Raw genomic sequence first — 13403 nt, forward strand, 5'->3', positions numbered from 1 at the left:
TTCGCACGCGATGGCAAACTTATCTCATTATGCAGTAATAGGTTGTAGGCTAGCAGGGTTGACTAGAGTCCCTTCGAGTTCTTGGATTGGTAGTTTACCATTTCTCTCTGGGAGCTGGAATAGAAGTGGTATAGTCAGAAACATTCACAGCGCTCTGAAATTCTCATCTATTATGATGATTTCGTTTCAAAGGATTTTATTACATTTTCAAACATAAAACAGGTTTCCAAATAACATGTCCCCACTGAAGAGGTGAAATTGTAATTGATATATCCCAACCGGAAGAGATAATTACATATCAGACAATGGTGGAAAATGCAAAGGGCGGATAGAGAAAGATAAATTAAATATCAACAGGTCATCAACCTGAAGAGATAATTACATATCAGACAATGGTGGAAAATGCGAATAACTTGAGGATACGGGGCCTGCCAGAAGAAGTAGAGAGCCAGCACCTAGATTCGTGGACGCCGTCCTTTTTCCGATAACTACTGAACCGCAAAGCAGAGGATCCCATCGAAATTGACCGAATACACAGGGCTCTTGGACCCAGAGCCACTGACCCTAACAGACCTAGGGACGTCATATGCAGAGTTCACTTTTTTAAAGATAAGGATGCGATCCTACGGAAGGCCAGAGAGAAAGGGGACTTAAATTATAAAGGCAGATTGATAATCCTCCTACAAGACCTGGCCCACCATACGCTACGATTAAGAGGAGCACTCAGACCCCTGATGACAATCCTGAAGGCCAAGGGGATCCCTTACAGATGGGGGTTCCCCTTTTCCCTAACAGCTAGTAAAGAAGGAAAGTCGGCGGTGTTTCGGTCGGCCGGCGACCTGCCAAACTTCCTGGGCACCCTCCAGCTGCCAATAGGGGCATTACCCGACTGGCCTACGACACCTACAGTCCTGGCCCCTACAGCCCAGGAACAATGGCAAACTATGCGCCCCAGAGCCCAGCGGGAGAAACAAACGACAACATCCCAAAACACTTGAAACCTCTTCGGCCCGACACAAGAAGGTTTTCGTGCTCCAGTGGCCAGCGACATTCGTCATGGAGAATACATGGAACATGGAACTTTCCATCTACAACTTTATTTCCAGACACGACCCCCCCCCCCCCCAGGGAGAGTAGTGGTTGGGGGACTGACTGACGGCGGTGTTCGGTCGGTCATGCCCTGCCAGTTTCATCCGAGCTGGGAGTCGCCCTAATTCCACCCTAGTACAAAAGGTAGACTTTATATTTCTTGTTTCATTGAACGGTGCCTCAAGAGCTTTAATCCAAAGCCCCAGAAAAGGGACGGTAGCAACCCGAGAGGGGTCATGTTGTGGGGGGGACGTGGGGGCTCCACGTCTGTCCTGACCGGTGCTTCCGCGTTCCTCACACGGGGCGACCAAACGCATTTCGTGCGAATACTGGTACTTGCTGACCAGTAGTTCTCCCCGATTGCAAACGCAGTTGCTGTACACTGCGTAAGGTCCATCCTATGGGCCTTCATCCTTCAACTCTCTCTCTCTTTCAGGGCAATGCCCTATCTCTGCATACACCTTATGCGCCCTGCCCCTTGCCCAACACTGACCTGCGTGCCTTGTCCTCACCTGCCGCAAACGTATGCTTTCCACCCGATATAACTTGATGGCTAACAATACTTTTTGTACCTTTAATGCCAGGGGGATGAATGGGCCCTCCAAGAGGGGACAGATCGTGGACCACCTACACCGCAAGGGGACCATGATAGTCTTCTTTCAGGAGACACACTTCCAAGACACGAAGATACCCAAATGTAAATACCGCCACTACACGACATGGTACCACAGCCTGCACCCAGACAGAAAAGCTGGCGGCACATCCATAGCGATCCATAAACGTCTACCTCACAAATTACTGGCAAATTTTAGACGAAAACGGGAGATACATATTCCTAAAAATTCAAGTAGATATTGAAATTATAACATTGGCAAATGTTTATTTCCCAAATCAGGAGCAGAAGCGTTTTGGGATTCGAGTACTGGGGGCTTTGGCGACTTTTGCAGGCGGATCTTCCATCATCCTTGGAGGGGACTTCAACCTAACCATGGATCTGACCAGGGACACCTCTGGGGGTAAGTCGGGGATCTCCCCATCAGCACTACACAGAATACAACTAGAATTAGCGAATCTCAGACTAGTGGATCTGTGGAGGATATTACACCCAGGAGAGAGGGACTTTAGTTTCCACTCCCTGGCTCATAATAGCTACCACAGATTGGACTACCTCTTTGTTTCCCACAAATTGTTAGACAGAGAACCTACATAATCTATAGGCTCTTTTATTTGGTCCGACCATGCTCCGGTCTGGGGGTCACTGACACGGGGACATATACTTGATACGAACTCCACCTGGAGACTTAACAACAACTTACTAGAGGACGAGGTCTGCCTACAGGACATACAACAGTCAATAGACACATTCATGGACGTCCACGATACAGAAACCACTTCTGCCCCCATGAAGTGGGAGGCCATTATATGTGTCCTCAGGGGAATTTTTATCTCCCATGGGGCACGTCTTAAAAAACTGAGGACAGCCAAACTAGAAGGGCTATTATCCCAACTAAACAGACTAGAGACAACCAATAAGAACTCACCTGCAGATGACACAGCAGCGGAAATCTCGGCAACTAGAATAAAGATACTACGTGTTCTAGATCAGGCATCGTTATGCCAAAGGGACAAATTTCAAGGATGGCACTACGAGTTCGGAGATAAAAGCGGTAAAGGTCTGGCCAGAGCTCTTAACCCCAGAGCACCCCGGACTTACGTGTTTGAGGCGCCCAAACCTGGGAAGGGGATAGTTCATAGTAGCACAGAGATCTTGAAGAGTTTCCAAGTGTATTATCAGGAACTATATAATCTCAAGAACTTGCCCGGGGACCCTGAGGGAAATCTAGGGGCAGATAGGAACGCATATGTGGCAGAGCATACGCACACTCACATTACAAGTGACGAGGCACACACACTAGATAAGGACTTTACTCTCCAAGAGTTGAAGGAAGCTATAAAATCTTTGAAAATAGGAAAGAGTCCAGGCCCTGATGGCTTCTCGCCTCGCTTCTATAAGATCTGCATGGACCGCCTGGCCCCTCTGATGCTAGAAGCATTTAATAAGATCTCCAGGACATGTCCCTTCCCGGCACAGGCTCTACAAGCAATCATCACAGTCCTCCCCAAACCTGGTAAAGACCCAGGCTGTTGCGGAAACTACCGGCCGATTTCATTACTTAACATTGACACTAAACTATTTTCCAAATTAATAGCTGGCTGGCTACAAACCCACATCCCAAACCTGATACACGAGGACCAGGTGGGCTTTGTGCCGGGGAGGGAAGCGGCAGATAATACCATAAGAACTATAGCCCTGGTCTCGAGGGCCCCTAAGCTAAACGATCCACTGTGCCTGCTGTCGGTCGACGCCGAAAAAGCGTTCGACAGAGTAGAATGGGGATTTATGGAAGCAAGGTTAAAACAGATCGGGCTAGGCCCAAGATTTTTAGCATGGATAATGGCATTATACAACAACCAGTCGGCGAGAATTCGAGTAAACAGCAGACTCTCATAGCAGGTGCAGATAGGAAATGGCACGAGACAAGGCTGTCCTCTGTCTCCCTTTCTATATATCTTAGTGATGGAGACACTGGCAAATGCCCTTAGGGCCAATGCTAGCATCAGAGAGGCACTGGTAGTCAAAAACGAACAGAAAATTGCATTATATGCAGATGACCTTTTAAAATACCTAACAAACCCAAGAGTGGGCCTCCCATGTGTGCTAGAAGAGTATCGGAAATTCGCCCGACTCTCCAATTTTAAAGTAAATTTAACTAAATCAGAAATCCTAAACGTTAGTGTCCCAGAGGCAGAGGAGAGGGCCCTGAGGGCGTCCTTTCCATTTAAATGGAAAAAAGAAGGGATCACTTATCTAGGCATAAACATCACACCGAAATTGCAGGATCTATTCCCAAAAAATTATCAACCACTTCTACTAAAATTAAAGAAAGACCTGGACAGGTGGCGAACAGCACCCCTCTCCTGGTTTGGTAGGATCAGTTCAGTAAAGATGAATGTGCTCCCCAGATTATTGTACGTGTTACAGACCCTGCCAATATCACTTCCCGGGAAATTCCTAAACAAGGTCAGGAAAATGGTAATGCGATTTATCTGGGGCACGGGGAGGCCTAGACGAAACTGGAGAGCTCTCACCGGACCTAAGAAAGGAGGCATGGGGGTGCCGAATATTTCATTATATTATAGAGCAACGCTAACCCGACGGATACTGGAACTGACTTGGGGTGGGTCTCAAAAAAGATGGGTAATCATGGAACAGGATGCAGTCCCCCATAGCATAACGGGCCTAATCTGGATCCCGGGAAACGGGAAATATAAAGACATTGGACTAGCCCCATTTACAGAAGGGATATTCACGGCGTGGATGGGATGGGCCACAGGGTTAGGACTGGTAAGGAGGCCTGGCCCACCGACACCGCTAGTGGGCAACAAGGACATCCGGCATTAATTAAGGGCCCCCCTTTGGTCAATATGCTAATGAAGGGTCAAACAGAAGATATCCCCAGGGCTAGAGATATGATCAAGGAAGACAGTCCTAAAACATTAAGGGAAATTCTAAAGGGAGAGGGGCCCATGACCGGAGCATGGTATCAATACCTCCAGCTATGCCACTACATAAGATCGCTAGGAGGAGCTCAACTAACAGGGGCAGAGCTTACCCCCTTTGAGAGCCAATACGCCCTCAACCCAACAACGAAGGGAAGCACGTCCAATCTATACCACTTTCTGGTGGGAATGGACACACAGAGATGCGGGATAGCCTTAGAGAGGGAATGGGCAGCGGAATTGGGCCACTCGCCCTCGGAGAAGGACTGGAGGAAGGCATTCATCCTCACTCATAAATTAAGTATCTCTAGTAGAATGCTGGAACTGAATTACAAGATACTAACCAGACAGTACAAAACGCCAGAGAGAATCGCCAGAATCTACCCCCAGTACTCGGATTCATGCTGGAGATGCCAATTAGAGAGAGGCACATATATCCATATGTGGTCGTCGTGTCCATTGATCTGTCCCCTACGGCAGGAAATAGGAGCTCTGTACACCTGGATTAGCGGGGTGACCATCCAGATGACGCCGGAAGTGGCACCACTGTCGATGTTCCCCGGGTCCCTGTCAAGGGCCAAAAAATCGCTGTTAAGATTTTTCATATTAGCGACACGTCAAATGATCCCAAGGAGATGGAGGACCCCACTGGCCCCCTCCAGACTAATGTGGTTAGTAACGCTAGATCGGATAGGTTATCTGGAGGAGCTATGTGCAAGAGATAAAATGCGACATAACAAACACCAGGCGGTGTGGAGCGCATGGACAGCACGGCGGGAATCAGCGGAGTTGTCCAATTGGGTGCTGACTGGCTCAATCCCCCCCCCCCCCTCCTTGCGGAATCATGCCACGCTAACATAGCTCGACGCGGATGGGGCGAACGAGATTCACAGGACCAGGCAGGTCGGTCCCCCCCCCCCCCTTCTTCCACATTCCCTAACTCAATCCTTACCAGCTATCTATTCTAAGTTCTCTCTTCTTTCTTTCCTTTACATCTTGTGTCCATTCTTTGTTAATTGTTAGAAACGTTTCGTAAGATATAAGTTAGTTTACGACAGAAGATGGAGTCCAAGAACCAAATGCAAAGAAGTGCTAATCAGTTTATTGTTTGCAATTTTAAAACAACACATTATTATAAGACGGCCTGGATTGTAGGCCTTTGTTGTTATATGCGTTATATACATGTATGCAAAACAAATAAACACATTTTGAACCATAATGGCTATTGCAAAAGGTTCGACACCAATGGTAAATAATAAGAGGGTAAGAGGGCAGCCCTGTCTAGTTTCTAGTGTGATAGGGACAGGTATTTCTTTGTTGGTTAAAAGCTTCAGCAAGGCAGAAGGAGCAGAATATAATGCAGTTAAAGGGGTTGTCCCGCGGCAGCAAGTGGGTCTATACACTTCTGTATGGCCATATTAATGCACTTTGTAATGTACATTGTGCATTAATTATGAGCCATACAGAAGTTATAAAAAGTTTTATACTTACCTGCTCCGTTGCTGGCGTCCTCGTTCCCATGGAGCCGACTAATTTTCGCCCTCCGATGGCCAAATTAGCCGCGCTTGCGCAGTCCGGGTCTTCTGCTCTCTTCAATGGAGCCGCTCGTGCAGAATGCCGGCTCCGTGTAGCTCCGCCCCGTCACGTGCCGATTCCAGCCAATCAGGAGGCTGGAATCGGCAATGGACCGCACAGAAGAGCTGCGGTCCACGGAGGGAGCAGACCCCAGCGGCCATCTTCAGCAGGTAAGTATGAAGACGCCGGACCGCCGGGATTCAGGTAAGCGCTGTGCTGTTTGTTTTTTTAACCCCTGCATTGGGGTTGTCTCGCGCCGAACGGGGGGGGGGGGGGTTAAAAAAAAAAAAAAAACCCGTTTCGGCGCGGGACAACCCCTTTAAGACTGACAAAAAGGGTCTGCTAAGGCTGGCTGCACAGGGGCATATTTGCATTGCAGAACCCTAAGTGGGTGTCTGCCTCCAGATTCCACAGCAAATACCTTCCGTAGCATGCTATGGAAAAGCATTTTTTCCTGCACACAAGCGGAAATCAATTGCAAATTTCCATCTGCGGAGGAAAAATCGCAGCATGCTCTATTTTTAAGCGGATTCCGCACAGACAGCTTCCATAGAAGTCAATGGAAGCCATCTGACTCGCGGCCCTTCTGCAATTGACAAAGATCTGTACTGCGCATGTCCGATGGCGAGCCGTGCGGACCGTTTGTAGTACAGAAGAGGCTGCCGAATAAGAGGTATGCTTGGATCCAGAAATTCCTGACCCTTTCATTAAAGTATGGAACATATTTGTAAGGGGTAGAACAAGTATTTCCTTGAACCTTCTATAATAAAAGGGCTGTAATACCGTCGGGACTACGCACCTTACCCGGCTTAAAGTTTTTAATGGCGCGTGCCATCTTGTCGAAGGTTGTCTCTTAGTGACGTGCTTTGGGATTGTGTAAGGGTGGGGATATAAGAAGAATCTAATTGAGAACCCAGAGCTGAAATATTGCTACTGTATTCCTTATGCAAGGTATCATAAAAAGGTAACAAAGGTTTTACAGATTAGATCAGGGTTGGCTGTTTTAACATTTTGAGGAGTATTCATTTTGAAAATCATATAAATCTTTTACCTATCTAGGAGTCCACCTGCCAGTAGATGGTCTGGCTTGTTGGCATATTTAAAATAAGTTGACTTAGTCCATTGGAGCATTCTTTTGACCCTATAGGATAAAAGAGCATTAATCTGTAGTTTAATATCCATTATTTTCTCAGCAGTTGCTAAGGAGGGATGTTGCTGATCAAGAGACTCTAGCAGAAGTAGTCTTCTCTAAAGTTGTGAGGGCTTGACAGCTATGATGATTTATTGAAGCATGTGATGAAGTTCAAGACTTATAAAATCAAGTTAGTAAGGTTGGTGTCAACAACCTGTTAGTGTTAGACGTTTTGGTTCACATGACCTTTCTCAGTAACGATGGATGAAACCAAAGGTCATTTCGATTGAAGTGTCTAACACTAACAATCTGTTGGACACATACTTTGCTAACCTTATGTTAAAAGCCTTGGACTTCATCACATACTTCAATAAATCCTCATAATTGCTGAGAATTTTAGAGCGCTGTGAATTTTTTTGATTTGATCAAGAATCGTTTCCAAGTCTTTCACATCTTGCACAGTGGAGAATGGGTTAAATTGTTTAATCACAAATGGTATAGGTGACAGCTACTCCTGCAGGGAGATCAGAGGTAGTTCATAGAAAGTTCCCAAACCCTCTCTCCCCAATCTTACATGGCAAATAGATGAAACATCAAATCACAATGATAATAGATTTTCAGTAGCTTTTGTTATGTTTAGTGGCATATAGAAAACCCCTATCAGGATTTTATTATTGTTTTCCCCCGCATTTATCTCTACCCATAAAGATTCCACAAGTTCATCTCCCTCACATATGACCTCCCATAGTGTGAGCTTTAAACAAGATATTACATAAAGACTAATCTTTCCCCTTTTCTGATTTTTATGATCTCTTCTGAACAAACTGGAATCCTGTAAATTCACTGCCCAGTCACAGCCTTTGTCCAGTTAGGTCTCAGTTATTCCCACTATGTTATAGTTTACCTCAGACATTGTTATTTCCAGTGTGTTATCTTATTGGTTAGACTTCTAGTATTAGTCACCTTTGAGTTTAGAAGGTTTTGGTTATTTTTTTTTTATTGTAAGTGTACCCTATAAACTATTCTGCCAGTTCTAACTGTAATAACTCCTCCCACCGCTCCAACCCTATTTTGATTACTTAATCCCAAATCACTGTCTATACCAGTAATTCTCAATTGGGGTACCGTGGCACCCTGGTGTGCTGCGAGAACCCACCAATGGTGTCGTGGCTCCCAGGCTGGGAATCACTCAGCCGACATTAATTTGAAGGGGTTATCCAGGCAGCGCTGACAGGGATACACAGGGATTGCAGTGGAAGCTGCTGCTCTCATACCTCTGTAGTGGCTGGTGCTCATAATTGCAAGCAAAACTCTCCTTGAAATCAATAGGAGCTGTGCTTGTAATTGCAGGCACAGCTTCCATTGATTTCAATGAGAGCTTTGCCTGCAGTTTCAAGCACCGACCACCACACAGGGGTCAGAGCAGCGCTTCCGTTCCAACCCCAGTGTATACCAATGGACGCTGCCTCTACTAACCCCACCTGCAGCTGTGGTCCGGCAGCACAGTGTAGAGCCTGTGACTGCTGACATCTGTGTCGAGGTAAGACGTCAGCAGTCACAGACTCGGCAGTGGCTGCTACTGCTGGACAGGCGGTGTGAGTGTAGACCATGTAGGAATGCTACCTGACCAGAGGTCCATAGAGGGATTAGCCGAGCAGCATTCCTGGGACTACTATTGTGGTCACTATTACTACTGAGACCATTATGGGGTCACTTTTACTACTGGGACCACTATTACTACTGAAGCCACTATGGGGGCACTGTTACTACTGGGGCCACTGTGGGGGTCAATGTTGCTACTGAGGCCACTATGGGGAAAAACGTTATTACTGGGGCCACTATGGGGGTCACTATCAATACTAGGACCCCCAAAGTGCCATTATGGAGTTGGGAACAATTTTTTTTCCTCCAAATGAGCAAAATTGGCATCTGCCTTGTTGGGCTTATTTTGCCTTCCTCTGGATCAACAAGGGGGGGGGTAGAAACAGACTTAATTAGATGGAAATTGTCTTCATTCAGCCTGACATACTATGTTACTATGTTAGGACCACTATGGGGGGTAACTATTACTACTAGGACCACTATGAGAATTACTATTACTACTGGAGATTCTGTTGGGGACACTTACTACTGAGGTCACTTTCACTACTGGACCCAGTATGGAGGTCACTGTTACTACTGTGGCCACTATGGGGGTCACTGGTAAGGCAGTTTTACACTGCGTATTTGTGTGACCAAAAATCGCTTACGTCCAGTGTGTTATATGTGTGTAAATACACTGCATATTTGCACACAAAGAAGAAAGCAAAAAAACCAATGAAATGGTGAACAAATATTCATTGAATATGCAGGCTTCCTGCGTATTCACTGTGTATTTGCGCCCACCCATTCATTTTAATGGTCTACTGGTGTCTGTAATACACGCCAAAATGGGTCATGATGAAGCATATTTTTTCATGCTATTACACATCTTTGATCTGTAACATTAATATAGACATACCTCTGCCTTTACTGTGGTGACAGGAGTCATTTCCTGAGGTGAAAACAGGCAAACTCCAATACCTAGGACGAGTAGGAGAGGCTAACCTAGGCAAAGTTTCCCCCTCCCACAAGGTTACCATACCCGTCATCCTGGCTATTCCAGGAACCCAATTCAAGCTTTCTTAGATTCTAGCACACCTGGCAACTTCTTTTCTCAGTCCTTGGTCTATCCGTACCAGATTTCTGTTACCCACTTCTATTGCTTCTGTGAATGGCAGAATTCTGCCTGAGTTCGGCACAAATCAGACCATCATATTTCTAAAGGACACACTTTTGGCATACGCTGGGTGCATGGGGGCCTATGGATAGTTAAGGTGTATGTACCTGGAGCTTTCCCGGACTATACCCTGGACATTTTCATATAACGCAGTGAGCTTTCAGAGCCTTACAAAGAAGAGGGGTGTTGTGATGTGATGACCCCTATTAGACATGTGTCTTTAGGCTGCCTTCACATCTGCGATGGAACCTTCACAGCACTTGCTCTTTCAGTATAATGCCAGGCAGCTGAGCGGAAACCAAGTGGACCCAATTATAATCAATGGATCCATTTGGTGCTGTTTGGTTCTGTCATAAGACAGATAGATCTGTTCAGCCACGAGATTCTCCTTTCCTGCTCCCCGAACAGAGAAGGAAAACAGAATCCCTGCTGCAGATGTGAAAGCAGCCTTATTATGTGAAATCCATTGGTGGCTTTTAATAATAAATGCTACATTTTATAAAGTCAACAATAAATACAAGGACAAATGTCAATTTCATTCAAAGCTTTTATTTAGAAGCACATTGTTTAGTGATCCATTTATCTGTACTTGGAGGTGAGAATGGCAGACACTACTGCAAGGTACTTGTCAAAAGCAGCATGGGTGCAGGCATCAAACTCAGCGGGGAAGTGACAGGCCAGGACGACCAGGATACAATGAGACAGCAGCTGTAACAGAAAGACAGTCATTACAATCTTACAACTTGTACAATTACTGTACTCGCATTACATTATAATAAAACACTGTTCACACTGGAAATGATTTATGATGGAATAGTCTTATAACAGATCCTACTGGATCCCGTTGACATTTAGTGGGTTTGTGAGGTCACAATTTCTGTTTACTGTACTTTACTTCAGGGGCAACCAAAATCTGACAGAATGAAACTGTGAACAGTGCCTAACATCCAGCCAAGAAATACTGAAAGGAAAGTGATTGCTCGGCAATAAAACCATTCATTAATAATACGATTCTTTGTATCTTCACCGCCATTCTTTGCATTTCATTGATCATGAGTCTTACTTTGAAGTTTCCTGGATCCACCATCAGGTTGTAGGCATGCAAGTCACTTAGTTGGGACAAGGTTCCCTCCATGTCGTCCAGATGTTTGGCAGCTTCTACAAGGGCACCCAAGACTTTGCCTCCATGTGTGCGGACATCAGCAGATCCGTGGCTCACGTCAATGTGATTGAAGTAAGTCTTGGTCTGGGGGAATCCCAGGAAGAGCCTAAAAAAGAAAGAAAATACAATGTAATACTAAAATAGGATTAAGCCATTTGAAATAAAAAGTAGAGATAGAAGACATCTATTTACTTTCACTGAATACAGGTCTCCCAAGCTTCACCATATGGTGGCCGCGTGCAACAATTTAAAGGCATTTCCTGTTTTATAATGTTATGATAAAAATCCTTTTTTTTTTGGAAAAGCCATTTTAAAAAGTTTAATTTTTCTGTGCAGTTTTTTGGAGATTTTTCTAAAAATATTGGGAGTTCATTTTCACAGCAGTACATTTCTCCAAATTTTTGGAAAGAAAATGAATGTATAATTAAAGGGGCCTAAGGCTCATTGAAGTGCTTTTTTTCCTCAGGCCATTTCTATTGCCATATGTGTCACTAGCATTAAGGTCCATGAAGAATATGACCAATCAATTTTGATCTGTATTCTAATGATGGCTAAAGTATCCCGTTGACTTATAACGGGTCCATTTTTTCGTACTCGCATAGCACTCTAAGGGACCCTTCACACAAGACAGAATATTCTGTAACAATGGTGCAGAATATGCCCTCCTTTGGGATATTCAGTACCAAAATCCATACTGCTATCGTGTAGAATTGGGTGCGGAATTCTTGGATGGCATATTCCGCAACACTGTTGCGGAAAATTCTGACCCGTGTGAAAGATCCCTGAGCTATTTTGCCTGTTCAAAAGCAGTGAAGACATGACAGAAGAAAGCCTTTCATTACATGAGCACATTCTTAGCATTCCTAAAGCTAGTCATCGACATAAGAGTTATAACAATCTCACTTTAAATGATCATTTTTTGTCTATGATACAAAAAACAATTAGTTCTGACATGGAAATTTGCCCAATTTGGAGCAAATTGAGTTGCAAAAATAAATATTACCTTTCCAAAGCTTCAGAACCATATCCACCAGGGTTTGCAGCGACTTTGCCGATCATGGACACAATGGCAGCCTTCTCAGCATCAGAGAAACTCATCTTGCTTGTGGATAGTTGCAACGAGCTGCGAGTTCAGATCCAGGAGGTTTGTGGTGTGTCTCAGTTCCCTTGGATTCTTATAGAGGAAGGGTCAGCAGAAATTGACACTTGTTGACAACTATTGGTCACTTAGGAGAAACACCCAAATGTATCTTGTGTCATCGCCTTCAGAAAACTGCTGCTTTCGGACAATTATTTGCAGTGGTAAGCATTAGATATTGGAAGGGCCTATTCTGCACTTCACCAATGTGACAATCATACCTGTAAGAATACATGGGCTGCTAATAGTTTATTCCTGTAAAAGAATGTATAGATCATTGCAGATCCAACTATAATTATGTCTACAGAGCATAAAATACAGTTTGACATTTTTATTCAATACATTTGGGCTTTGTTTAAAATCGGCTAAAATGGAAAGTGACTGCTATGAAATGTATTATTGAGACCAACCCGACAAACCAAGATCAACCGGAATAAACCTAAGCTGCTCATGCACAGTACAATGCTGCCAATGGATCTGGGTTGCCGATTTTGTTAAAAATAGGATTATTTTGCATGGTTCACACCATTATGGGCTGGAGGCCTAAGTTTCTTGGGGGGGGGGTTCTTTCCTTTTTTACATTTTTACATACCGGACCTGCGGATCCAAAATACTGAAAAGTTGATATTGCCATTCTGACATTTTTTATGCCCAAATTTTCCTATTTTCTGTCTATATATATATATATATATATATATATATATATATATATATATATATCTTTCAATAAAGGAAATGTATTGAAAAAGTTGTTTTAAAAAAATAGGATTATCTTGAAAGCGGTTGTTTGAGATTGTATAAATGAATGGTAATTAGGTGAAATATTAGCTACGAACCATGGAAAATAGTGGTGTTATTTTTGAAAAAAATAATAAAAACAAGTATTTTATATCACATAATTTTTTTCAATTTGATTAATAATGCTCTTAAAGGTAAACAATAACTCTTTCTTCTACCACAGTTTTGATGGGCATGCCATTTTAAATAA

The 13403-nt window shown here is 44.2% G+C and overlaps 1 protein-coding gene across 1 annotated transcript; it reads right to left on the bottom strand.

Moving 5' to 3' along the window:
* Positions 1-10648: 10648 nt before the first annotated feature.
* On the bottom strand, positions 10649-12434 carry LOC136576648 (hemoglobin subunit alpha-4-like). Its single transcript, XM_066576131.1, has 3 exons — positions 12281-12434; positions 11179-11383; positions 10649-10823 (listed from the first exon to the last, which is right to left on the bottom strand). Exons 1-3 carry the CDS (start codon positions 12373-12375, stop codon positions 10695-10697), a joined length of 429 nt encoding a protein of 142 aa, XP_066432228.1. The 5' UTR covers positions 12376-12434; the 3' UTR covers positions 10649-10694.
* Between the last annotated feature and the right edge of the window lie 969 nt (positions 12435-13403).

The sequence above is a fragment of the Eleutherodactylus coqui genome, chromosome 8 (assembly GCF_035609145.1).
Source record: "Eleutherodactylus coqui strain aEleCoq1 chromosome 8, aEleCoq1.hap1, whole genome shotgun sequence".
Lineage (NCBI taxonomy): Eukaryota > Metazoa > Chordata > Amphibia > Anura > Eleutherodactylidae > Eleutherodactylus > Eleutherodactylus coqui.

What these genes read in the sequence shown, in the direction of transcription:
- LOC136576648 (XM_066576131.1), bottom strand. Translation starts at nt 12,375, where the DNA reads ATGAGTTTCTCTGATGCTGAGAAGGCTGCCATTGTGTCCATGATCGGC. An exon ending in GGTTCTGAAGCTTTGGAAAG is followed by an intron (nt 11,384 to 12,280) that starts GTAATATTTATT and finishes TTTCTTTTTTAG; the next exon opens with GCTCTTCCTGGGATTCCCCC. An exon ending in TGGATCCAGGAAACTTCAAA is followed by an intron (nt 10,824 to 11,178) that starts GTAAGACTCATG and finishes TTTCTGTTACAG; the next exon opens with CTGCTGTCTCATTGTATCCT.